Below are 23,911 nucleotides of genomic sequence, written 5' to 3'. Positions count from 1 at the left end.
TGCTATCTGCCAGTAATGGGTTCATAATTCCAAAAAAACCTTTGCTCTGATCACCTGGTAGCGAGTCGTTCCGTGTCGAAGAATGATTGATTGATTCCTTAATACACTGATGCCACTTCCTAGAGCCGCACCACTTATTTGCACACTATTGGATGTTTCCTACAAACTTTTTCTACAAATTCCTTTACATTAGGTGGGTTAAATAACCTTTAAAACCTTTTCTTGCTGGATGAGAAAATCAATTTTCTATAACCGTACTCCTCGAACCCTCACTTATAAGATTTCAATATTGAAGAAAGTCTTCCTTCCTTGACACTACAACGTCAAACCCTGCCATTTTATCGTCTCTGGTGAATTAATTTTACCCAGCAGGCATCGGACAGGAGGTGTGATGGGATTTGATTCCCGGTCCTGCCGTGTGTAGACTGATGCCACTATCGCTTTGGTCATCGGAAACCAGGCAAGGTCGATTGAAAAAAAATATCGTAGAGAAGATGCAGGCAGTTCTTAATTCAGATTGATATATTCGTGCTAAATTACTTGTAAAAATATATAGAAATAAGTGAACATAAATTTAATACAATGAAGTATTTTAGTTGATAAAATTGCAGGGAACTGGTAGATTAGAATAAGCCTAAAATGCATAAAAGTAACTTAAATAGAATGAGGTTAGATTAAATAAAAGTAATAAAGCAATAATAAGGGGCGGTACGGTGACCGCGGCGATAACGGTGCCGGTCTTCACACGGGGCAGAACCGGGGTTCAATTTCCATCCAGACCGCCTCCCAGTACTACTTTGCTATGGATGAAAACCAAGCCACAGAAAGTCAGAAATGGCAGGCCGAGACCTCTCGAGGTTGCAGTGCCAAGGAAGAAGCAGAAGAACATTAATTTGACATTAAACCAAAAATATAGGTGCGACTATAGAAAGCGGCATAAATGTACTTCTTCTAATCTTTACGAGGAGTTCAAGCTGCTTAAAATTAACAGAAAATTAAGCTCGTTCTACAAAATGCCCAACATGTGTGTATTGCAATTGAGATTCCGTGTGCTAGCTTATTGACATAGTTCAAATATGAAGGGATCTTCCATTTAAAAACTCTCTTGAAAGTTTAACAGATTCTAAACCGAAAATTGAAACTGAAACTTGAAAATTTGACGGATACGATCTTCAAGGTCTATTCCTTGTGTACTGTTATTTTTTAAGATATTTTAAGCCACATTTCCTTGTTCCTACTTCCCAGCATTTAAAAACAAAACACGAGACGAACATAAAAATACACATATGTAGGTTATTTGAATTTGAAATAGCGTCTGGAAATCCCGGAACGATAAAAAGGAAGGAATGTAAACGGTTGTATTTTGCATATTGACCTTGAAATTTCCTTACTAAGCCCCGTTGTTATTAAGCGTTCTGGGCAAAACCCCTTTAGTTCTGGATAAACTTTAAGCTCCTCACAGTTGCTAAATGTAACCTATCTTATTGGACCAAATAAGCAGATTATGCTAATATTTTCGTAGGGTTCTAGGTAAGATAATTACTGTGGCTTCTTTCAACCTTTTGATTCGAACTTTTTTTTTTTGTCTCGCTGTAGTTCTACTTTCCTTTTTTTTACAGCTAAACTGCTAAGCGCGTGTTGATGATGATAAAAATCTGGGATAGATCTATCCCATGGAGATAAACGTATTACCGTAGCTCTTGATACTAACCACGATCCGTATGAGTCTTCAGATACGGTGTGTTGAATCGTTCTCTTAACGATGTATGATTTAAACGTTTCTTTTCATTCATGAAATAAATCCTTAAATGTACTTTCGATCTCAAATTAGTAGGTTTTATTAAGGATTGTTTTGTTATTAAGGATTGTTGTGCAAAAAAAAAAATTATTCACAGCTCTAAGAATAGAAACATCAAAGTATTGCGTGGCCTGGAGCGTCCATGTGCGATCCCACATACCTGAAGTGATGAAACTTGTACCATTCCTCCTATACAAATACTGGCGATTTAACTTAGCGGTATAAAACAATCCATTATGTGGCCGGCATGATCTAATGAGTCGTTAGGAGAAAAAGACGAAGGCAGATGGAGGGATTGGGGTAGATAAAGTAAGCCGCTAGCTGTGGCCAAACTTTACGGTCCAAATAACAAGCAGTTTACTGCAGGCACAACTTTACATCAGAACTGGAAAGGTAAGGAGAATAATTTGATTCCTGTTTAAAAGAATTATATGTTACGGATTATATTGTTTAACAAAATCGTAAGAAAAATTCTATTAAAGTATCGCATCCCTACTCTAAATGATCGCACATGGAACGTTTGCCGCCTACAGGGCATTTAAGTCTCCCCGCTTCTAACAACATCGATCACATGTATGGAGCCGCTTCATTAGTCTATCTCTCAAGCCCCAGCTAATTTTCCCCCCTATCGCTCGCCTAGGGGCACTGCCAATACACAGATAACTGTTACACCTTTTCTTATGTGATGTTTGCTTTCGAAACATCTTCCATGGCCGTAAACCATAAAAAGATAAGCTTTACATGTAATTGTGCGACGCCGGATCCCGGAACACCTGACAACAGAACACCACTTCGCCCTAACATAACAATTCTACACATACAATAATTTGCTACGGTTTTGGTACACACGCATACAACACTAAATAAAATAATCAGCAAAAAAATCACCTCAACAACGTACAGTAAATGATGACGAAGTGCTCTCATCACTACGACAGCCGGTATTTCAAACATCTATTCTATCTCCCTTTTTTGTATTGTAATTCATCAACGCACTTTTACATGTCGTTGGGAACCTGTTCCATACGGTCTGACTCTCCAGCTTGTTTCAGTCATTGTTCTATCGCGGAAGCATCAGCACACATCGAGGGAGACTTAGGGTACTTTGGCTGGTCACGATGATCGTGTACGTGTTGTTAATTGCGCTGTGCGCACTCGCTGTACGCTTTGTCGCATTCCGTTACCACATGTACCGCACCATAGGGCACATTCCCGGACCGCCCGTAAACTTTCTCTTCGGAAACACGCTGGAACTGGTGCGGTACGATACGCACGGTAAGTGACTCTTACTAACAAAGCTATCGTAGGTAATTCTAACCCCCAGCATACTGTCATACACATTTGATAGTGTTTTTCGAAAAGTTGATGGAGTATTTCAACCGCTACGGAACGATCATACGGCTCGATATGCTCAACAAGTGCTGGATCGTGTTTTCTTCGGTGAATGATGTTGAGGTTAGTGGAGGGATGTGCCTTCCAACAGCGCGATATCCCATTGATTGTCCTTCTCCATCATCAGCGCATCATCTCGTCCAACGAGTTTAATCGTAAATCGCTAGATTACGGCATCCTGGATGAGTGGTTAGGCAACGGCATACTGCTCGACCATGGCAACAGCTGGTTCACGAACCGTCGCGCACTGACCGGTGCATTTCACTTCAAGATACTGGACAGCTACGTGCCGGTATTCGAGGAACAGGCGGACGTGCTGGTAGGTAAGCTGCTGAAAAATGGAGGAGCAACGGTGGATGTTTTTGCGCTGGTCAAACTGTACACACTGGACGTCATCCTGGAAACCTCGATGGGTGTTCGATGTAGAGCGCAGGTGGAAGATTCCGATTACGTTCGAGCGGTTTCAAAGTAAGTTCTGTTGGGCCAAACTGTTCGCATTTGGTCATCAATTCGAACCATTTCCGCAGTCTTTCCCGAATCACCTTCTGGCGGATGTACAATGCGATGGGATTCTCGGACTGGACGTTCCGTTTGACCAAGCACAACAAAACATACCGCGAATCGATTCGTATCAATCGAGACTTTACCACATCCGTCATCAAGCAGCGCCGTGCGGAACTACTTGCAAGGACCACAACTGCATCTGAAGCCGAAATGAAACCGGAAAAGGGACGGCTTTCCCTGCTGGACATACTGCTGCGTTCCGACATTACCGGCCGTCAGTTTAGTGATGAAGAAGTCTACAGTCAAGTGAACAATTTCATGTTTGCGGTATTTCCTGGCGCATCGATACAACATCCGGCATCACTAATAACTATTCCATCGGTTTGCTTTAGGGTCACGATACAACTTCCAGCGCGATCACATTCATCCTGTACGCTTGCGCCAAACATCCCGATGTGCAGCAGCGCGTGTACGAAGAGATATGCACCGAAATACCGCCCGAGGAACCGGTCACTCAGCAGCGCATCAACAATCTGAAGTATCTCGAGCTGGTGATCAAAGAGTCACTGCGAATGTTTCCCCCGGTGCCGTACTATTCGCGACACATTGACCGCGATACTACGGTGGGTGGTGTCCGGCTGGAGAAAGGGGCAACGATCGTGTTCGGAGCGTACATGATGCATCACAACCCGGAATACTTCCCCAACCCGGACGAATTTCGCCCCGAGCGGTTTGAGGATGCTGGCGACGCGAAACGGAACCCGTTCGTTTACATTCCGTTCAGTGCTGGCAGTCGAAACTGTATTGGTAAGTGGGCGTTCCTCCCTTCCTGCACGTCTGATCTACATTCCCGCGCTATTTTTTTAGGACAAAAGTTCGCTTTAAACGAGCTTAAGACGGCTCTGGTGAAAATATTGCGCCAATGCAAGGTGGTGCTACCGGATCCAGATTTTGTGCTCAAAATGAAGATGGAGCTGGTGCTGAAGCCCGTCAACGGGATGCCTCTCCGATTTTTGGACCGGAAAAGCCTGAGCGTTTAAACGATAAACGAAACTTTTCTTACTAGACACGGGTGGTATGGGAATCTCTGTTACACTTACTCTTAAATAATTAATGAAGTTTCTTTAAAGTATTATTACCACAGCATCTTACTTTTTTTTGGTACGGCACTTTTAAGCAAATAAACCAGCTGTAACAACCCTGAAAACCTCCTGAGCTTTAAATCTCTCTTCTGATAAACTTTAACGGCAGTCCTTCCGCCGGCTTCAACACAATTTCTGCCTTTAATGTCGGCACAAAGTTCGCATCGGCCAGCCGTATCTGGAATCGCTGCAGCAGCTTCACGAGCGTAGTTTTCAGCTCGTACTGAGCAAACTTTTGCCCGATACAATTCCGGCTGCCAGCACTGAACGGAATGTACGTGTAAGGATTGAACGACTGCTTATCGCGCGTACTTTCAAACCTTTCCGGATCGAACCGTTCTGCGTGGGGGAAATAGTCCTCGTTGTGGTGCATCGTAAAGATGTCAATCGCTACACTCGTCCCGCGTGATATCGGTTCCGAAAGTAGCTGCGTATTGCCGGTTGCTATGCGCGCTATCACGGGAACGGGTGGAAATAGCCGTAGCGACTCCTTGATGGCCAGCTCCATGTAGTGTAGATTGTTTAGTGAGCTTTAGGGGGGGGGAAAAGAGCGGAATATAAAAATGCAATTCCCATTGGGAACTTTGGGAAACTCACCTTAGCGTTAGTTCTCCAAAGTCGGCCCCAATTTCGTCCACTATCTCTTGATAAATCCTTTCCTGTACGGCTGGATGTTTTGCTACGTTGTATAGTATGAATGTCATGGCCGAGGCAGTTGTGTCGTGTCCCTGTGAGGAGGATTAAAAATGAAATAGGTTAAATTACCCGTTTTTTAACTATAATCCCGTTGTCTGAGTCTGCCTTACCGCGAACGTAAACGTATCCACCTCCTCGCGAATCTCTTCGTCCGTCAGAGGTTTGCCATCGATACGTGCCTCCAGCAATGTGTCCAGCAGTGCCCGCTTCCGTTTACCAAAAGTCTCTTCCTCATCCCTCTCTACCGTTGCGTGTAGCTTCTGTTCCTCCTCCTCCTGCTGATGTATCTTACGCCTTTTATCGATCATATTCAGCGTAAAGTTCCACGATTTTTTCACCAGCTCATCGAAACGCTTGCTGGTGCGGGTTAACCGGAACAGCGCATCAATATTCACGAACACATTGAACATCCGCCAGTACAGGATGGAACTCAGCTCTTCCACGATCTGTGTGTAGTAGGCTTGCTGGGTGTCATCCTGCTTCCCGCCCCCATCCATCCCAACACCCATCGCCGTCTCACAGATGATGCCAAGGGTAAGCAATTTTAGCTCGGGAAAGATGTTAATAGCCGTACCGGCCGTGGATCGCTCCGTCAAGCTTTCCATCTTGGCACAGAATGCCTCGGCCTGCCGGTTAAACACGGGTACAAAGTTTTCTAATATTTTGAAATGAAACCCGGGCGTGATGACCTTCCGGTGGGTGAACCATTTCTGTCCCCGGGAGATCAGCAATCCATTCCCGATCCATTCCGAAACCTTGTCGTAGTCTTGCGATTTGGCGGCAAACGTGGGTGAGTTTAGAATGGCCTGAAAGACAAAGCAAGACACTGCAATAAGTCGATTCAATGCGTCACTGTGCGTCGGAGTCATCATACCTCGGCTGCTTCGGGCAAGGAATAGACGATGGTGTAGTCGTAGAAAAAGTCCAACTTGTACACCTTCCCGTAGGTAGCCGCGAACGCGATAAGCTGATCAAATATTTCTGCAAAACAAGAACAACGCGCTGATAAGCTAATCGCCTTTTTATGTTCGCTACGGGGCAGGTTCCGGATCGACCTTTGGCTGCTTACCTACGGGGCCAGCACCGAGAAACGAAACTACGTTACCGATGAAGGGCCACCGTTTGGGACCCGGTAGACTTTCGTACGCTTTCAACTTCCAATCGAACACTGCCAGTACGGCGACAATCACAGCCAACACGGCTATCCAGTAGAACATCTCGGTGGCGTTTGAAAAGCAAAACAATCGCAGCAACCCGCGTAGAACCGGACGGGAGATAAACAAATGCCTGACAGCTTGGAAGTGGTGGTGGTGGCGATGTTGAAATATTTCACTCACACACACACCAGCGCGCGCGCGACGTTTGTAAATAAATTACACGGTTTTGCAGTTCTTTTTGCGCCTTTTGGTGATAAGAATACGACGAGCCATTTCCGTAGTGAAGTTTACCACATTTTTCTAGATTAGTTCTCAGCGAAGTCGCTCCTAAGCCCTCTTAAAGGAAACTCACACGCAAGGCCGTTTTATCGCGGTGGTCTAAATGTGCACTTTATTTAAAAATTGCCTCGTAATCCTCCATCATAACAATTATGCACTCGCGCGGCACGGCAGTCAATTTTTGAAACTTTACCGGACACACGTCCGCCAGTGTTTCGTTGAAGATGAGTGAGCTAAACAGCAGACCCAAACTGAAAGCGTCCACCTCGTTCTCCTCGATGGCTGCGACACTGTGAAAATGGGAGAAAAACGTTAAAAAGGCCGGATGCCGGTTCGTGGTGTCCGATATGTTTCTTACTTCCGGAGGTGTTTCATGAGCACTTTGAGCGTATTCTGTCTAACAGTATCCAAGCTGTTGATCAACTGCACAACTTTAGATCGCGTGTTTATTTCTAGAAAAACCCGAAAATGCTTGCTTAATTGTGATTTCACCGTCAGCAGCGGTGTCCAACACTCACTCATTTGTATCACATCCGGTATATATTTTGCACATTGCTCCAGCGATATCAAAGGATCCTTCAGTTCGCGCAGGAACAGCTTCAGGATGCCACAAACTTCGTGGGGACTTTTTTGCTTGTGCAATCGTTTGTAGTTGTTCGCATTGATGTCGTATCGCAGGTTCTGTATCGCATTATGGTCGCCCGACACGCGGTACAGACCGGGACTTTTCATAAACTTATCGTTCGATTCCAGCACCGTGATGCATTCGTGTATGACCCGCGGTATTCGCGGATGGTCCAGCATAACGACATCCTGCAGGTAGGTGTTGAAGCAAGCTTCATCTAGGAAGGTGCGAAGGTAAATGGAGCACACGATGTAACGACACCCACTAACCAGCTCACTGCACCACCACGGAACTTACTCTTGATTATGTTGCGCTTCTCCAGCGTTTCTTTGTCGGTGCGGCGTTTCAGCTTTAAGTACACCAGCAGCTTGCCTGCGTTAAAGTTCTTCGCCGTCACGTTGTTGTAGCTTTCCTGCAGCTCTTCGTACGCAATCTGTATGCTTTCCTTTTCGGATTTCACTTTCGCGTACTCGCCCTCCAGCGACAAGTAGCTGGCCTCGAGCTTTTTGTACTTTTCCAGCAGCAAACGATGTTCTTCCTGTAGATAACGAAACTGGGTGGCAGTGTCTATCACGATCGAGGTGCTCGATACGGGCTGTAAAAATAAGGCTTGTTAAGTTTAGGCGTATCACACCGAAGCACCAGGAGTGCTTCCGCACAGTGTCACAGCGAAGCTTACTCTCGAGGGTGTACCGACCGGGCGTGGTGGTCTGCAATGAGAAAGACGAGAAGATGAATCATGTCGCGTCACACTTGAGCTTGTGTTGCCCTCGACGGCGTGCACCACCCCCGAATACACGCTTCCGAAAGTTACCTCTTTTTTATCGTTGCCGTTCGGTTCGAAAATGCGTCCACCACGCTACGTGGCTTCACCTTGCTTTGTGCTAAGCCCAAATAGCTATCCATCTTAGAGACCAGTTGTTTTCTGGCCGAAAATAGCAAACCCGCTTCACGCACAACCACGTCGTGGCTCAACGTACATCCCAACTGATAAAATGCATACGAGTAATACATAGGGCCGCCGTAGGGCGACAACATTGCACCACGACAGTGAACCGTACCGAGCACTCCAAGCTTCTTTGTCCCATACACTAACGGACATGCTATCTTATCGATTGATTGATTAACATGTGCTTCGTCAACACATTCAAACTTGGCGCGTTGAAAAATAGGGAAAAAAATGATTGTTGGTTGTAATTTACGAAGAAAAGGAACAACAACATATAGTATTACTAATTGTTCCACTTATGTACCTCACACAACGGACATTGTAACGAATGTTATTTTAAATTCATCATATCTGTGCCCCTCAATGTATGCAATTCGCAGTACCGCCTGCAAGCGTTTTGAAAACCAACGGGACTATGGGCTGAATTTACTCCCCATTCCGTCCAAAGTTCTTCTTCACCAAGGGACTATCGGCTAGCAAATCGGTCATACTGCACACTGGACACGCACATTCTCGTCAAAATGGGGCGAACAATGACAGCTGATTGTCAACACAACTTTTCCTCTATTTTCTGCCCCACTGTCATAATGGTTCGTGGTGGTGCCACAGCGCACAAATTTTTTTCAACAACAGTCGTTCGATCACGATAAGCTTAACAATTTGGGCCCTGCTTATCGAATGCGTTCACTCGACGCCAAATTGCGTGTGTGTGGCGTCTCCGTGGAGACAGTTTAGACTACATCGCTTTTCCTCGCAGCGGGTGAAACGTTTTGCTGAAACAGTCGCTCCGGGTGCAGGCGAACGTGCGCGTGTGTGTGTGGGTGCTTGCATTTAGATTGAGGAAAAAGGGTGAAATACGTGAGAGTGCGTTCAGTGGAAAACAGCTGCTTGCCTTTCTCGGCGGTCGAGGTCATTTCCTTGCGCGCAGCAAGGGGCGCCAGTACAATGGGGGACGTGAAATTATACCTGCTGGTGTCAGCAATTGCCATAAACTGTTGCCTCTCGGTGCTTACGGTGTACGGCTATACGGTGCAGAATGTGAATCCGGTCGGTGGTTCCCACGATGTGGATGAAAGTTTCCTGCAGCAGCCTCATTACCGTGGCAACAACGAGCTGCTCGATGTGTTGGCCCACCTGCAGAAGGACTACCCGGATCTGGCCAAGGTGCACACGATTGGCCAGTCACTGGAGGGCCGTCCGCTGACCGTGGTCGAGATACGCCCGAACGTGAACCGTCCGCGACCATTGCTGATGCCCATGTTCAAGTACGTCGGCAATATGCACGGTGACGAAACGGTAGGCCGGGAGCTGCTGCTGTACCTGGCGCAGTATCTGTTGGCGAATTACGGTCGGGATCCGGAAGTAAGCTCGCTGGTAAACGAAACAGCCATCTACCTGATGCCAACAATGAATCCGGACGGGTATGAGCGGTCCAAGGTAAGCAGAATATTCCGAATCGGTGTAACATATTGCAGGTTTAATGCCGTGCATGGGAATGTGTGTGTGGGTGTGGGTGGGAGAAACCTTTATTCATCACCCGCATAGTCGTTAGTGCCAGCTGGGAAGCTTTGTGACGTCATAGGCAAAGAGCACAAAGTGGCATTCAAATGTGGTACAGGAGTGCTGCGATGACGTTTGCGAATTAACAGCCAAAGGAATTGTAACAAATGGACCAGAAATGGGTTTTGTCAATAGCCTCAAGTGAGCAAGATGCTCCTATGCCGGAGATACGAATCTTACAATCTGCAGCAATTCAGCTTTCGGCAAGGCAGTAACTTCTCACGCGGAAATTCCAGTTTGGCCGCTAGACGCAGCAATGCAGGAAATTAAAATCATCGTAGTAGGACAAACAGTGTTTCTACTACGATAACTACCACGAAAATCTAAGCTAGAAACAGTTTTAAAACCACAAATCTTATTTTACAGCACACTGTGCCACACCTCACTTAGTCAAGTAGCGTTGTCTTGTCATAGTGACACAAAATAAATGCCTTTCACCAGCATCCCGGCACTGCCCCGTGAACGCAATTCTGCTACTAGAGTACGATAGCAATGGCTCAAACCGGTGCCACTACGAACTCACGTCCCTTGCTGTTATATCACGACCATCACCCGCCTACCTTCGTTTGATCGCAGTACGCTGTACCGTCACACGCTTAAACATGGAGGTGCCTTTAATCGGCAATCGCACCGTTTCCGGAACTCCGTCATACGCAGATTTCCGCTCCGGTTGATTGATGGCGGGACGTCGTGGTTCTGGGTCACAACTTTCACTCGCTCGCTCTTGTTCGTCCCGCCTCCCGAATGCCGGGCGAGCCATTTGGAAATTCTCTCTAAATTATGCTAATCAAACTGTTGGAATGCGGAAAATTCGTCTCACAATTGCGATTGATATGCACTCTAGCAAACAGCGCTATCCCACTACTGCCATCCACCGTGTGTGTGGGATGAAAAGTTCTGGGATAAAATTGTTGCCAGCTATTGTTTCCCCTACGCGCGCTAGCATATGGCCCCGTCGGGCATGTGAAAAACAGTTTTCACTTTGCAAGCATCCGTGAAAATGGAGGAACAGAAACCATCGGCGACGCATTAGAGCGTGAGATGGTAGTTAGCACAGGTGACACAATTTAGTATCGTCCACATTCTAAACGTGTGTGTTGCTGGACAACTGTTTAGAACGATTGCTAAGTCACACGACCGGAGAGAGGGCTCGATTGTTCCGGTCCAGCAAACAGAACCACATTAACAGCGTTGCATTAATTTGTTTGAAAACTCGCCTTTGTGAAAGTGCTCTGGACATATCACTAGACAATTAGACGGAAAGTCTACAATTTTCCTAAGTGTCATGCCAATTAGGGTAGCAGTTTTCATTAATGCGCTGATTTAATGGTTGTTTGATTTTATTCCATTAATTGCACGTGGTTTTCCCTCATTTAGATGCTTTTATGAAGCATCCTTAATTTTACATATTATTAACTTAACTGTAAGTTCAATTTCGCACCAACGACATTCGCTCGAAGAAGAAGTTGCACTTCATAAATAGTGATGCGAATGAAAATGCTGCTCCCCCAAACACCGGCCACAAACTATAGTATCATCTTAAGGTCATCAATGCCATTGCCATGCACTGCAACAGCCACGTCCCGGCGTGCTGTGCGCGCGACTTTAGACGATCGTTATTCACTACGCAAACGTTCATTGTAATGCAGTTGATGTTTGTATGGCAGTAGGGCGCATTTTTTTCTCGGTATACCTCGTCCTGCTCCATCTCCGGCAGCTTGAGCTTGAGCACCACAATGTAAGGCCATCGGGGTGTAATGGTGTAAGGTAATCTCTAAGGACATTTCATAAGCTCCATTCTTTATGATGATGACGTACGGTCCTGACGATTCTCTTGCAAGTCTTGCTTAAACGATCGAATCCCACATCCAATTACCCGGAAAAATGACACATCTTATCGGTTGTCTGATTCAATTACTTCCCACTCTGGTGCGTCCACGTCCAGCTGCTGCTTGGAGATTGCATTGCCACTTCACAGATCGCCCGTCCCGTCGACGGATGGTAAGAAACGGGAGCAAACGGGACATTTAATTAGCACCTTTGAACCGTCACATAGGGCACCGGATGGTCCCTATCGGGGTCATTGCTATGCTAGACCCCACTCAATCCTGTACTGTACAATAACCCTAAAGCAAGAGCATCGTTGTTTAGGATGTGTACTGCACCGCACTTAGTGTGCAACATAAACTGGACAACAATTAGTAAAGCGGACCGGAAGTAATCGATTAATTCGGTACACCTTTGCCATTCGTTGGTACCAAAACGAAGCTGCTGCACATAGCAATGCGCTCGACTGTCGCTGATGATGATTAATTGTATATCTCTAAAACGTTACAGTGTCGAACTGCCTGCTACAGTGTTATTTGCACTGGCACTTTTTCCGGACACTGGCCTGTCTGATAAATTGAACCGATAACATGTTGTGCAAACTGTCGCGGCCACGCTGTAATAATAAGCAGGTGTCGTCAAAGAACCAAAATCGATTTAATGCTGTGATAGACAACAACGCTAGGCAGCTGTTTTTTTTTTTGCATTAATATTGACACCCAGCTCCAGTGGCGATTTCCGCTAGCTTTGTGGGTAAGGACAAAGACCTAACACAGCAATTAATATTATGGAAAAGCTTCCTCACCGGGTTGAATTGGTATGTGGGCAGGTTAGCACGGGTGTTCGGTACTGTGTAATTAGATCGTAAATGCTTCTTCTGGTTATACATAATTTCTCTTCAGAATAACAAATTGTGTCATGAATATCCTACTGACAGGCGTCATCTTGTCACGCTTCCCAGAATAAAATACACTCTGCAGATAAATTTTGCTTCAATTCGTCTTCCAAGAAAAAAATCCACATAATGGGCGCCACCTTTTCCCGGACCAAACATTCCCGGCCAATTTTTTGAAAAATATATGTTCAAATATATTTTTAGCTCTCTCAGGGTCCTGGACGAAAGGTTGCTTCTCCATCTCGGATAAAGAACAGCAGGTATAGAGTTTTCCAATAGCAGGTTATCCAATAAATTCTGTTGCACGCTTAATACATCTCGAAATGGATTGTATGAATCATTGGTTTAAAAAAAATAGTGCCCTTTTTCGGCTGACTTGAAGGTCGCGCCATGTCCTATCAGATTGGAAGTTATTGACCGAAACTACTTCTATAATTGAACTGAACAAGTGCTGGCGTAGTTAAATAGCGATAAAGCATTAAAAAAATCTTTCAACGGCAATGGTGGCAGGAATGGTGGCAGGAAACGTTACTGCTCCTTGTTTGCTCTCCAGATTGTAAACTGTTGGAAATATGATTACAGCTCCCCTGTACTGTGGGTGGGATGAGCAGGAATCAATTTCGCGTGGGTTGGTGAACATTTTCTCGCTACCTTTACACTCAGGCCCTCTTCACTTGTCAACGCAAATCACGCGCCCAAGCTGTGTTGAACTCATGTTGTGACGTAAACGCGATAATGAGCACCAAACCAACCATAAGCGTTTTGTAAAACATTGTATTGATCTCTGGTTCTCGTTCCCTCGTTTTTTTTTCCAGGAAGGTGTCTGTGAATCGCCACCAGATTACGTGGGACGCTACAATGCAGCAAACGTCGATCTGAATCGAGATTTTCCCGACCGCTTCGATGATGAGCGTACGCGCCATCAGCGCATGAGACGTCGCCAGCCGGAAACGGTCGCCGTTATGAACTGGATCCTGAACAATCCGTTCGTCCTGTCGGCGAACCTGCACGGTGGTGCCGTCGTTGCCAGCTATCCGTACGACAATTCGATGTAAGATTGCCGGCACCGACCTCAGTGTGTTGAACCGTAGCGAATATGTAAATAATGTTCCTTTATTTTTCCCGCCCCTTTTCTAGCCATCATCATGACTGTTGCGAGGAAAGCCGTACCCCGGACAACAAGTTCTTCAAATACGCTGCCCTAACGTACGCGGAAAATCATCCGGTAATGCGCCAGGGACGTGATTGTAATGAAACATTCCAGAGCGGCATCACCAACGGTGCGTACTGGTACGAGCTGAGCGGTGGCATGCAGGATTTCAACTACGTGTACAGCAACTGTTTCGAGGTGACGCTCGAGCTGAGCTGCTGCAAGTTTCCGTACGCCAGAGAGCTACCGAACGAGTGGCACAAGAACAAGCGCAGCCTGATCGAGTACTTGAAGCTGGTTCACGTCGGTGTGAAGGTAACGGTCGCTCGGCAGGCTTTCCTCCGAAGGATTACCGCTTACCGATGGGTATTGCCTTTTCCGTTTTAGGGTCTCGTCACGGACAGTGCCGGTTACCCGATCAAGGACGCGGACGTGATCGTGAGTGGAATCGATCGGAATGTACGCACCAGCGAGAGGGGCGAATACTGGCGCCTGTTGGTACCGGGCCAGTACAACGTACGGGTGGAAGCTGTTGGGTAAGTTGCTGTGTGGATCAAACTAAGGGGGGAAAACATAATAAAGCGTTACGTATTTCAATCGGCAGCTATTACCCGAGCGAACCCGTCACCGTACAGGTGAAAGCTGACCAGCCGCTGCAGGTGAACTTCAGCCTGAAGAGCTACGACACACAGGAAGGTATCTAAAGCTTCTATCTTCAGCCACGGCCGCCCCCTCACTTGCGGTGTGTCCTTCTCAGTGCTTGCTTCATTCAGTATGCCACCGGTGCGATTGCGAATGGTACACACTTCCGTAGGCAGGCACTTCCTTCTTAATAACAGCACGCGCTCTGGGAGAGGAGTTTAGAATCCTTCCTTTGATTTCTATGCCCGCGCCGCTTCGAGCATGATTTTATATTCTATTTATGGGTTTAAATGAGCATCAAAGAACAATGCATTGACCTACAAGAGCATCACTACGAAATATGTATAAAACACTTTCATATTCGAATGGTAAAAGACAGCCACTAGTGCACCCCAAACGGAACGAAACATCTTTTCTAACGAATCGTACCCGTAGTTTAACATAAGTAACAGTGGAAAAGGCATGGTGGTCTGGTGCAAACAAGCAAATGACTTTCCTTTTTTCCTTAATGCTGCCACATACATTCGAAGAATCGTTCACAAGAGAAAACAATTATCAACAATATCTTTAACACGTTACCCTAATCAATTCTCGCCAACCTAACGTCTCGAATACACTAACCAAAGGGGTTTTGTTTGTGTGGGATTGGGAATCGAGCTCCTCAACTAACTAACTGCAATCTAATTGCAATCTAACACTTACACACAAATATATTAAGGCTTCTGTAAACAGTATGTAGGGGATTGGTTATGGGTAGAAAAGCAACAATCGTTTGTTAAAAGCTTTAGGTTAAGTATAAAACAATGTTTCCATTCAAGGGTTTTGCATGCACCTGTCGCACAGAAGGTTTGACTTTCCAATTTGCCCAACCACTTTAAATACAATTCAGTTGTTCGATTGGTTTTTTTATCCTTTTTATATGAAAATGCTTTTTTAAATTTTTTTTCTGCTGATTTATAATATTAACCCCAATAATATTTTCATTTTCTTTTGCTTTTGGTTCAATATTCAGCGGTCCTTTCTGGGTGAGATCTATCAGACACCGCTGTAAGAGTGGTGATGCATGTAATATCCCTCGGGTAAATTAATGTTTCACACACACAAATGGAAAGAGAAAAACAACACTTATCCTTGAACCCTAACTTGATGTACATTTCGTGAGAGAGAGTATAATGTTGACCACCAAAAAGGATCCAGAGGCACACACACGATGTATAAATGTTTAGCCACAGTGTTGTGTAACATTGTAATTCAAGAGACATTTACATTTACACACACACATTCAAACACTAATACACAACCACCTCCCCCGAATGAATCGGACAAATATTCTACCTTCAGGTTCTTAAACACTAAAATCTTCTTGTTGGTGTGTATAGAAAAAAAAGACGGAAAGGCCAGCAGTGCGAAAGAGAGAGAGCGAGAGAGAGAGAGAGAAAGAAAGTGAAGAATAAAGATAAAAACGTACGTACCATAGCAAATGCAATTGATCCAGCGACGGGTGGTAAATTGTATAATATGTTGTAGAATGTATCATATTAAAGGTATGTGTCTGTGTTCGTGTGTGTCCACGTGTCGTGTTCGTCCTTGTACTATGGAATCGTCGAAACACTCAAGTGATATCTCACAGCATCAGCATCATAATGTTAAGTAAAAATATAGTGATTCTATTAACAAATGCTATGCTAACTATTAATTTTTAAACAAACATTTAACAACTAACCAACCGTAGTGTAGATATTAAAAAAAAAACCTGAATCATTCTAAAAATATGTTCCCAATCCTTTGTGCAATGCTAATTCGCTCTCAAATTATCCCTTACAGCCCCCTCCAAATCGGAACAGGTGCGAGTAGTACGGGAAACGTTTGACGAGTACGGATTTGCCAAAACGCCCGCCTTTGTACATCACAACTACACCAGCATGGTTCGGTAGGCCACCATTCTTTCGCCGATCACCTTCGCCTGTGCGTAGCTTACCTTTCTCGACCCCTCTCCAACTACTTCCAGCTACATTCAGGATCTCGCCACGAACTACCCATCCATCACGCAGCTCTACTCGATCGGCAAGTCCGTACAGGGCCGTGATCTGTGGGTGATGGAAGTAACCGCCAACCCCGGCAAGCACGTGCCAGGCAAGCCGGAGGTGAAGTACATCGCCAACATGCACGGTAACGAGGTGGTCGGTCGGGAACTGTTGCTACTGTTTGCGAAGTATTTGTGTGAAAACTTTAACCGCACGCAGCGCATTACGCGGCTGGTAAATGGGACGCGGTTGCATCTGCTGTTCAGCATGAATCCGGACGGGTACGAGCTGGCCGATGCGAACGATAAGGAAAGCTTGCGCGGCCGCTCGAACGCGAACAACGTTGACCTGAACCGCAACTTTCCGGACCAGTTTGGGCGCAATCACTACAACACGCGCCAGGAACCGGAAACGTTGGCCGTTATGAACTGGTCCCTGGCGACGCCGTTCGTACTGTCGGCCAACCTGCACGGTGGTGCACTGGTAGCCAACTATCCGTTCGATGATTCGCCGAAGGATTTCGCCTACTCCAGCGGGTACGGCGATCCGCGCACGGTCAAGAACCCCACGGAGGAGAACGAGCTGTTCCAGTATCTGGCGCATGTGTACGCTAATGTAAGTGGTCTAACTAATCGGTGGAAGGCACGATTGTCAGCTAGTTTTCTAACCCGTTTAACCGAAAATGGATTTTTGGATTCGTCCCAACCACAGTCACATACCACGATGCACCTTGGACATCCATGCCGAACCTACCTGCGTGAAACGTTCCCCGACGGCATCACGAATGGTGCCGCTTGGTACAGTGTGACCGGCGGTATGCAGGACTGGTCGTACGTCGTTGGTGGAGCATACGAGCTAACGCTCGAGGTAGGTTGCGACAAGTTCCCGCCCGCTTCCCAGCTGCCCGACTTTTGGAAACAAAACCGCGAAGCGTTGCTGCAGTACGTGGAGCAGGCGCAGCACGGCATTACCGGATACGTCCGTAGCACGATCGGCCATCCGATCGGGCGTGCCAGCGTTAAGGTGAACCAGATCGAACACGTCACGTACACGACGGCGAATGGCGATTACTATCGGCTGCTGTTGCCGGGTCTGTACAATGTGACGGCCGAGGCCGAGGGCTACGAACCGCAATCGCTCGAGGTGCGCATCCCGCCCGAGGCAGATCGGGCGGTGATCGTCGACTTTCAGCTGATGCGTGACGATCCCCAACATTGGTCGTCCGCGTACGACTATCGGACGCTGGAAAACGTCATCAAAACGCGCTACCACTCGGACGCGGAACTGAAATCGATCATGGCCGAATTCGAGAACAAGTACTACACGTCCGTTTCGCTAGAGTTTGGTGGCAATGAGGTGTCGATGGCGTACCCGTCGGTGAAGGTGACCGACAGTGTAAGTGTGTAGAGGTTAAGTCGGATGAAATCGAAACGATGGGAATGCAAATTAATTCACTTCCCCCAATTCCGCAGATTGGAGAGCCGGAAGAGACGAAACTGCACATCCTGATCATATCGTCGCTGTTCCAAACGACCGCCATTGGGCGGGAGATGGTCATCAATCTGGCACGGCACGTCCTCGCCGGCTACGTCATCAAGGAGCCTTTGCTGATCAAATTGCTGCAAAATGCTGTCCTCCACTTTGTCCCGGTAAAGAATGATTTCGACGAGATCGTGCAACAGTTTCGGGCGAATGGATCCGTGTGCAATCCTACACTGCATTCGGACGAGCTGGCAGACAAGTTGCTGAACGCGGAAACTGACAATCAGAAGGACATGTTCCTGCGCATGCTGAAGGACGAAGAGTACGATCTAGCGCTAACGTTCTCTGCCGGCGGACACGATGTATTGTAAGTGTAAGTGGCAGTGTGGTTGCAACAAAGCGCTGATCATATTTTGCCCCCTTTCCCACAGCTTTCCGAACACAGACGATAAGGTTGCCGTCTACTCACGGTTTGCGGAAAAAATCAAAGGCCACAAGTACCGGCAATCGGCCAACTCCGACCACTGTACGGTCGACGCCGGTCAGCTGCATCAGGTCGAGGCGACGCAGCGTGTCACGAATGCGATCCACAAGCTGTACGAGGTGCCGCTGTTTACGCTGCAGCTCGGTTGCTGCAAGATGCCGGCCGAAACGGCCATCGCCAGCGTATGGCGCCAGAACCTGGAGCGTATGACCAACTTCCTGCGGCTGATCGATACCGGAATCCGCGGGTTCGTGAAGAACGCGCACGGCGCCCCGCTGCGCAAAGCGATCCTTCGCGTGCACGGTAACAATCTGATCTACAAGGTAACGCCCAACCTTGCCCACTTCCGCATCATCCTACCGTCCGGTTCGATGGAGATCGAAATCAGCTGCTACAACTACACGTCGCGCATCATGCCGGTAACGCTGAGCGACAACCAGATACTGGATCTGGGCGATATTGTAATGCAGGAAGCGGCACGGCCGCGGGAAAGTATCGTGGCACCACCCGTTCCGGTGCTACCGCAAACCCTGCTGACACCCGAGAAGCATCGGGATTTTGGTGTGCTGGAACCGTCTAAAACGATGAAAGTGTTTCCGCAGGATGGTGGCGTTGAAGTGAATGCTGTCGTTAGTGGTAAGAGGGGGGTGGGGGGGGGGTGGGGGTGAGCGTATCCGAATAATGTAATAATCGGATAACGATGGCATATTGCAGGAATCGTGCTGGATGACGCTAATCATCCACTGCCCAACGCCAAAGTGTACGTAACCGACGCAAACACCCAGAAGGTGCTTGCCGACGGGCGTACGGGGCCGTTGGGAAAGTTCCAGTTTGAATCTCTGTCCGACACGAAGGATATTATGGTGCATGCTGAGCCGTCGGGGTACGAGCAGGGCGTGAAGTAAGTACCGAATTTCGAAATAATAATTGCGGCAAGGCATCGCGCTAGTGATGGGCGCTCCGATTGACATTGAATCCGATTCCGGATCGGGGATTTAGAATTCAGTTTCGGATCTACTCTTCACAATCGATTCCGACCAATCCATCAGTACATCGCACCATCAAGATGTTATGATGAGACCTTATTTGGTTTGCTGTCTATAAAGGGGTGATCCGAACGCTTACAGGTCATGCCTGCCATTTCTGGCTTACTAGATTTACCGGACATTTTTTAAATATTTACCAAGTGTTACCGCAAACGCTTGCGAACGCTTCCGCAATCATTTCAAGCTGGACAAACCAGAGTTCTATTTTACCATCTCTCACTTCATCCTAGCCAGAGTCTCTAGTTCAACTTGACCATGGTCCAGAAACGGCCACATATTCTAGTTCTACCTACGTAGTTGGATAGTCTTACCTCATCACGGAGGAACCGTCCGGATGGGAGTTGAACCCCGGTTCTGTCGTATGAAGACGTTCTGACGCTTACCAGATTCGACAGACTTCGTTGACTCTTGGTCTTTCTCGTAAGAAGAAGCTCCGTAGCATCCAACGATCACATTGCTCTCTAATGACTTTATGATACCTTTGGACGTAACCTTTGAGACACTGGTATATGATTTTTCATACGTATCTTTAATCTAAACGTCTGCCAATCCATTATCCCGGCCGTTCTGGCAGACGCAACAACGCCATCACTCCATCTCAATTTGGGCCTACCACGCCTCCTCTGTCCGTGTGGACGGCCTAAAAGGACTTTACGGGCTGGGTCGTCCGGTGTCATTCTCATGACATGATCAGCCCACCGGAGCCTTCTTCTTCCTGGGCACTTCAACCTCGAAAGATCTCGGCCTGCCATTTCTGGCTTTCTGTGACTTAATTTTACCTGTAGTAAAGTAGTCAGTCTTACGTACAGGGAGGTAATGGGGACCGGAGCCTGGCGAGTCTAATTCGCTGCACGTTGGTAAGATCGCCGTACAGCTCGTAGAGCTCGTCATTGGTAGCTACTCCTCCATTGTCCTTCCACGGGGCCAAAAATCCTTCTGAGCATCTTCCTCTCGAACGCGGCTAAGAGGGCTTCGTCATTTTTGGACAGGGTCCAAGTCTCAGAGGCGTATGTGAGTACTGGGACTATCAAAGTTCTGTACAGTCACAGCTTCGTCCGTCGCAACAGGTATTTAGAGTGGAGAAGTTTCCTCAGGCTGTAGTATGACCGGTTGGCAGCCAGCACCCGTGCGCGTAACTCAACATCAATGTTGCTGTCGGTGGTGACTTTTGACCCCAGATAGGTGAAGTTTTGGACGACTTCGAAGGTGTGGTCACCTATCTGTACATCACCTCTGCGTAAATCAGTGTTTGTTAGCAGGGCCGCTGGTGGTGCCACCATCATTTTGGATGCTTGCTCGATCCTTTGATAAGCTTCTGCTACATAGGAGAGCCTCAAATCAATGATGTCTATGTCATCAGCGTATGCCAGGATCTGGATTGACTTATAGAAGATGGTCCCCGAAGTTTCCACCTCCGAGTCGCGGATGGCTCTCTCTAGCGCCAGGTTGAAAAGGAGACTCTAAACCTTACTTCATGCAATTATGGTCCCCTAAGCTCCTCTTCTGTTATTCTCTTAAATTTTAATCTTAATCCGATCACAGCACTCTCCTCCTCGGCAGTACATTCATCGTAACGCGCTGTTTCTATGTTCGTTTTGCAGACAAATTAGACAAGGTCCGCTGGGCGGTGCCACTGGTATCGTGTTCCATCTGGCACGCGACGAGCGTGTGCTAGGGCTTCCGCGGTTAGTCTTCGTCATACTGGCGGGATGCGTTTCGGTCGGCATCATCGTCGCTGGTATCATGTGCTTCATGTACATTCAGGCGCGCCGTCGCGACTCGCGCTACTACTACAACTTTTCGCTTCTGCCGCAGAAGGGCGAACCGAACCGGAAGCTCTTCGACGACGACGAAGAGACGGAACTGTTCCGTGCGTCCACGAAAAGTGAGTCACCCATTAAGCGAACGAATCGACCCTTTTTTTGCGCAGAACTCAATCGACTTTTCCATCTTTCCTCCCAGCAGAACTGCAGCCATACTACGACGACGAGCGAGAACCGATCACTGATACGGATGACGACAGTGAGGAGGAAATTGTGATGCTCAATCCTTCCTTCCGCAACACAATCAGCCAGTCGTAACGGAGTATCTCCCCCCCCCCCCCCCCCCCCCCAAAAGTTCCCCATCTCCCCTTCATCCTTTCCGTCCTTCTTCGTTGGGTGAAACACCAGCGGTCAATTATCGTGGTACCTTAGCGTAGTAAAACCTCGTTCGGAACGATTCTGTAGAATATGTATCGACGATGGCGAGTGGTCGAAGAGACCTGCTTCGACCCTCGGCACCATCGTCAAAACCTCCTTGCCTTAGAACACCGTTATACCTGTTCCCGACACCAACTTTATGAACTATGACAACGAACCAACGGACCACCACCACACATGATGCCGCCGCGCACACGCCCTGTCCAGTCCACCGGCGCGGCAGGCAACCTACCTTCAGGTTTTGATTTGTGATAAGCTATTTGTCCCAGTACTGCATTTGTGTGTGTGTGTGTGTTTGTATTTTTTTATCCTCCCCGGGAAAGCTCCACTCCCCTGGCACCACCTGGCAAACTACATAAACAAAAAGGCATAAAAAGCGACGCTAAACTTAAGGCGACACCAACGTACTGTGTCGGAAACTGACGGAGCTGTGAGTGGTACAGAAGCCGCAGATGAGATGATGAGACGATGACGACAGCGGAATGAACAGAATTGGAGAAAGGCGAAGCGGGCAGATCATTCCTTCCGGCAGGGGTTTACATTTCCGGTTTAGATTAATTTATTATTTTTTAAGCAAAATGAACTAAATAAACGCATCGTCGGTGTTGTGCAATTGGATCCCAATTTTCGGCAGGCTCAGGAGATGCAATACGATAGAGTCAGGCGAACTGTTCTTCCCTTGAATCAGTTCAACTTCTTCACTCATAACGTGCTGATTGCCAGGTCCCACACCTCTATTCCAAACCTAAATCCTTCTGGCGTTATGCCAGATATGGTCATAGGCAACTGTTCCAAATGCTATACCCCTTGGCCATTGATGACTTGTTCGCGCATCACTTTGATTGTCTTTTTGTAGACTCTGCGTCCCCTCTCGCCAAGGCTCAGCAACTGACACCGCACTGAGGTCATCAACTTTCGCTTGTACCCTCTCTCCAAACTATCCATAGAGCTGACACCTGCTGGAGACCAAATGACATTGCCGTAGGCCAGGATAAGACGGACCCAGCATCGAATACGACGCCGACAAGCACTGTGGATGACGGACCTCAGACGCCATGCAGGTGATGAGACTCAATTGATATGCGGCTCGCACACACACACCAAGATCCTTTACCGCACACACACACACCAAGATCCTTTACCAGAGAGAGAGTGAGTGAGAGTAAGAGAATCGCTGGTCGCTTTGGAGACCAGCCTGGATGTTTCCCGTCTTTGAGAGAGGCTGCCGAAGACTACTCTTGCCTAACTGGGCTAGGTATCTCGGTATCCGGTATCTGTCTTCGTACGGTCTTCATAGACCGTTACCCCCATTTTTCCATCCTTCATATTGTCTACCCGTGCATCCATTATCATTCTTGTCTTGGCAGGGGTCGAGCGAATATGTTTTGGTAGACAACTTTTGTTACAGGGCATCCGCTTAGCTAGCAGGTTCTATCCAAAGACTCCTCAGGATAGCGTCTTGAGTTCTTTATATCAGCTCTCTTCTACCGCCTAACCGATTATGTTAAGTGATGACCGATGATGACATAAGGATAGATCTGTATCCCCGACTTCTACTGTCTCCAGGAAAATGATGATGCATTTGCTGGGTGTTGTATCTCCAACGGGCTCATCTATATGCTCCGCTCTCAAGAGTCACTTGTGGTCAAGGGCTCTTGTGGTCACTTGAGGTGTGGCTCATGCCACCACCATACAGTTCAGTGTTCAGTTCAGAGCCGTTGAGGCAAACAATAATGATGGATGGCCTCCTGATCCCTAAACCGCATTGACAGACTTTCACTCCCATCTGCAACTTTTCACCCTTAAAAACTCGCATGCATCAATTTCTCACGATCTTCCTATTGATTGATTGGCGGCTTCACGATGTTAGTCGATCGATACTATAAATCAGATGGAGAGCTATCGCATGCCTTGTACGGATGCCCAGTGAATCTTGTGATTAGGTCTTGGCAGGAATATGGCTCTCAAAGATAGCAGAGTATAGGCCGGTACTCCCTCCAGCTCAATGCGGGTCTCTCCTCTTTTCTATGTGGACTCAACTAAAAAAAGCGGGTCGTC

General features: G+C 47.2%; 3 protein-coding genes across 5 annotated transcripts; 2 read left to right on the top strand and 1 right to left on the bottom strand.

The window, feature by feature from the left end:
• Window positions 1-2,854: 2,854 nt before the first annotated feature.
• On the top strand, window positions 2,855-4,901 carry LOC118506913 (cytochrome P450 4d2-like). 2 transcript variants are annotated; one of them, XM_036044707.1, is made up of 6 exons: window positions 2,855-3,073; window positions 3,147-3,253; window positions 3,318-3,658; window positions 3,718-4,021; window positions 4,087-4,501; window positions 4,562-4,894. In XM_036044707.1, exons 1-6 carry the CDS (start codon window positions 2,917-2,919, stop codon window positions 4,732-4,734), a joined length of 1,497 nt encoding a protein of 498 aa, XP_035900600.1. In that variant the 5' UTR covers window positions 2,855-2,916; the 3' UTR covers window positions 4,735-4,894. The 2 variants fall into 2 exon arrangements, with proteins under 2 accessions (XP_035900600.1, XP_035900599.1); XM_036044706.1 differs by having other exon boundaries at window positions 2,880-3,073; window positions 4,087-4,901.
• LOC118506959 (cytochrome P450 4d2-like) lies at window positions 3,997-8,634 on the bottom strand. The gene is made up of 11 exons (XM_036044780.1): window positions 8,408-8,634; window positions 8,273-8,303; window positions 7,891-8,188; window positions 7,487-7,810; window positions 7,327-7,420; window positions 7,141-7,258; window positions 6,602-6,749; window positions 6,407-6,513; window positions 5,643-6,338; window positions 5,434-5,564; window positions 3,997-5,366 (listed from the first exon to the last, which is right to left on the bottom strand). The coding sequence occupies exons 1-11, from the start codon at window positions 8,629-8,631 to the stop codon at window positions 4,913-4,915; spliced, it is 2,625 nt and encodes an 874-aa protein (XP_035900673.1). The 5' UTR covers window positions 8,632-8,634; the 3' UTR covers window positions 3,997-4,912.
• Window positions 8,635-9,102: 468 nt separating this feature from the next.
• Window positions 9,103-22,477, top strand: LOC118506890 (carboxypeptidase D). Of its 2 annotated transcripts, none has more exons than XM_036044667.1 (13): window positions 9,103-9,979; window positions 13,640-13,875; window positions 13,962-14,289; window positions 14,362-14,510; window positions 14,579-14,670; window positions 16,441-16,546; window positions 16,625-17,255; window positions 17,352-18,035; window positions 18,113-18,489; window positions 18,554-19,242; window positions 19,321-19,507; window positions 21,254-21,537; window positions 21,618-22,477. In XM_036044667.1, the coding sequence occupies exons 1-13, from the start codon at window positions 9,488-9,490 to the stop codon at window positions 21,731-21,733; spliced, it is 4,371 nt and encodes a 1,456-aa protein (XP_035900560.1). In that variant the 5' UTR covers window positions 9,103-9,487; the 3' UTR covers window positions 21,734-22,477. The 2 variants fall into 2 exon arrangements, with proteins under 2 accessions (XP_035900560.1, XP_035900558.1); XM_036044665.1 differs by having other exon boundaries at window positions 21,615-22,477.
• The last annotated feature ends 1,434 nt before the right edge of the window (window positions 22,478-23,911 follow it).

The sequence above is a fragment of the Anopheles stephensi genome, chromosome 2 (assembly GCF_013141755.1).
Source record: "Anopheles stephensi strain Indian chromosome 2, UCI_ANSTEP_V1.0, whole genome shotgun sequence".
Taxonomy (NCBI): domain Eukaryota; kingdom Metazoa; phylum Arthropoda; class Insecta; order Diptera; family Culicidae; genus Anopheles; species Anopheles stephensi.
Note: the sequence above shows the minus strand (reverse complement) of the source record. Positions and strands in the feature narration are given on the sequence as shown.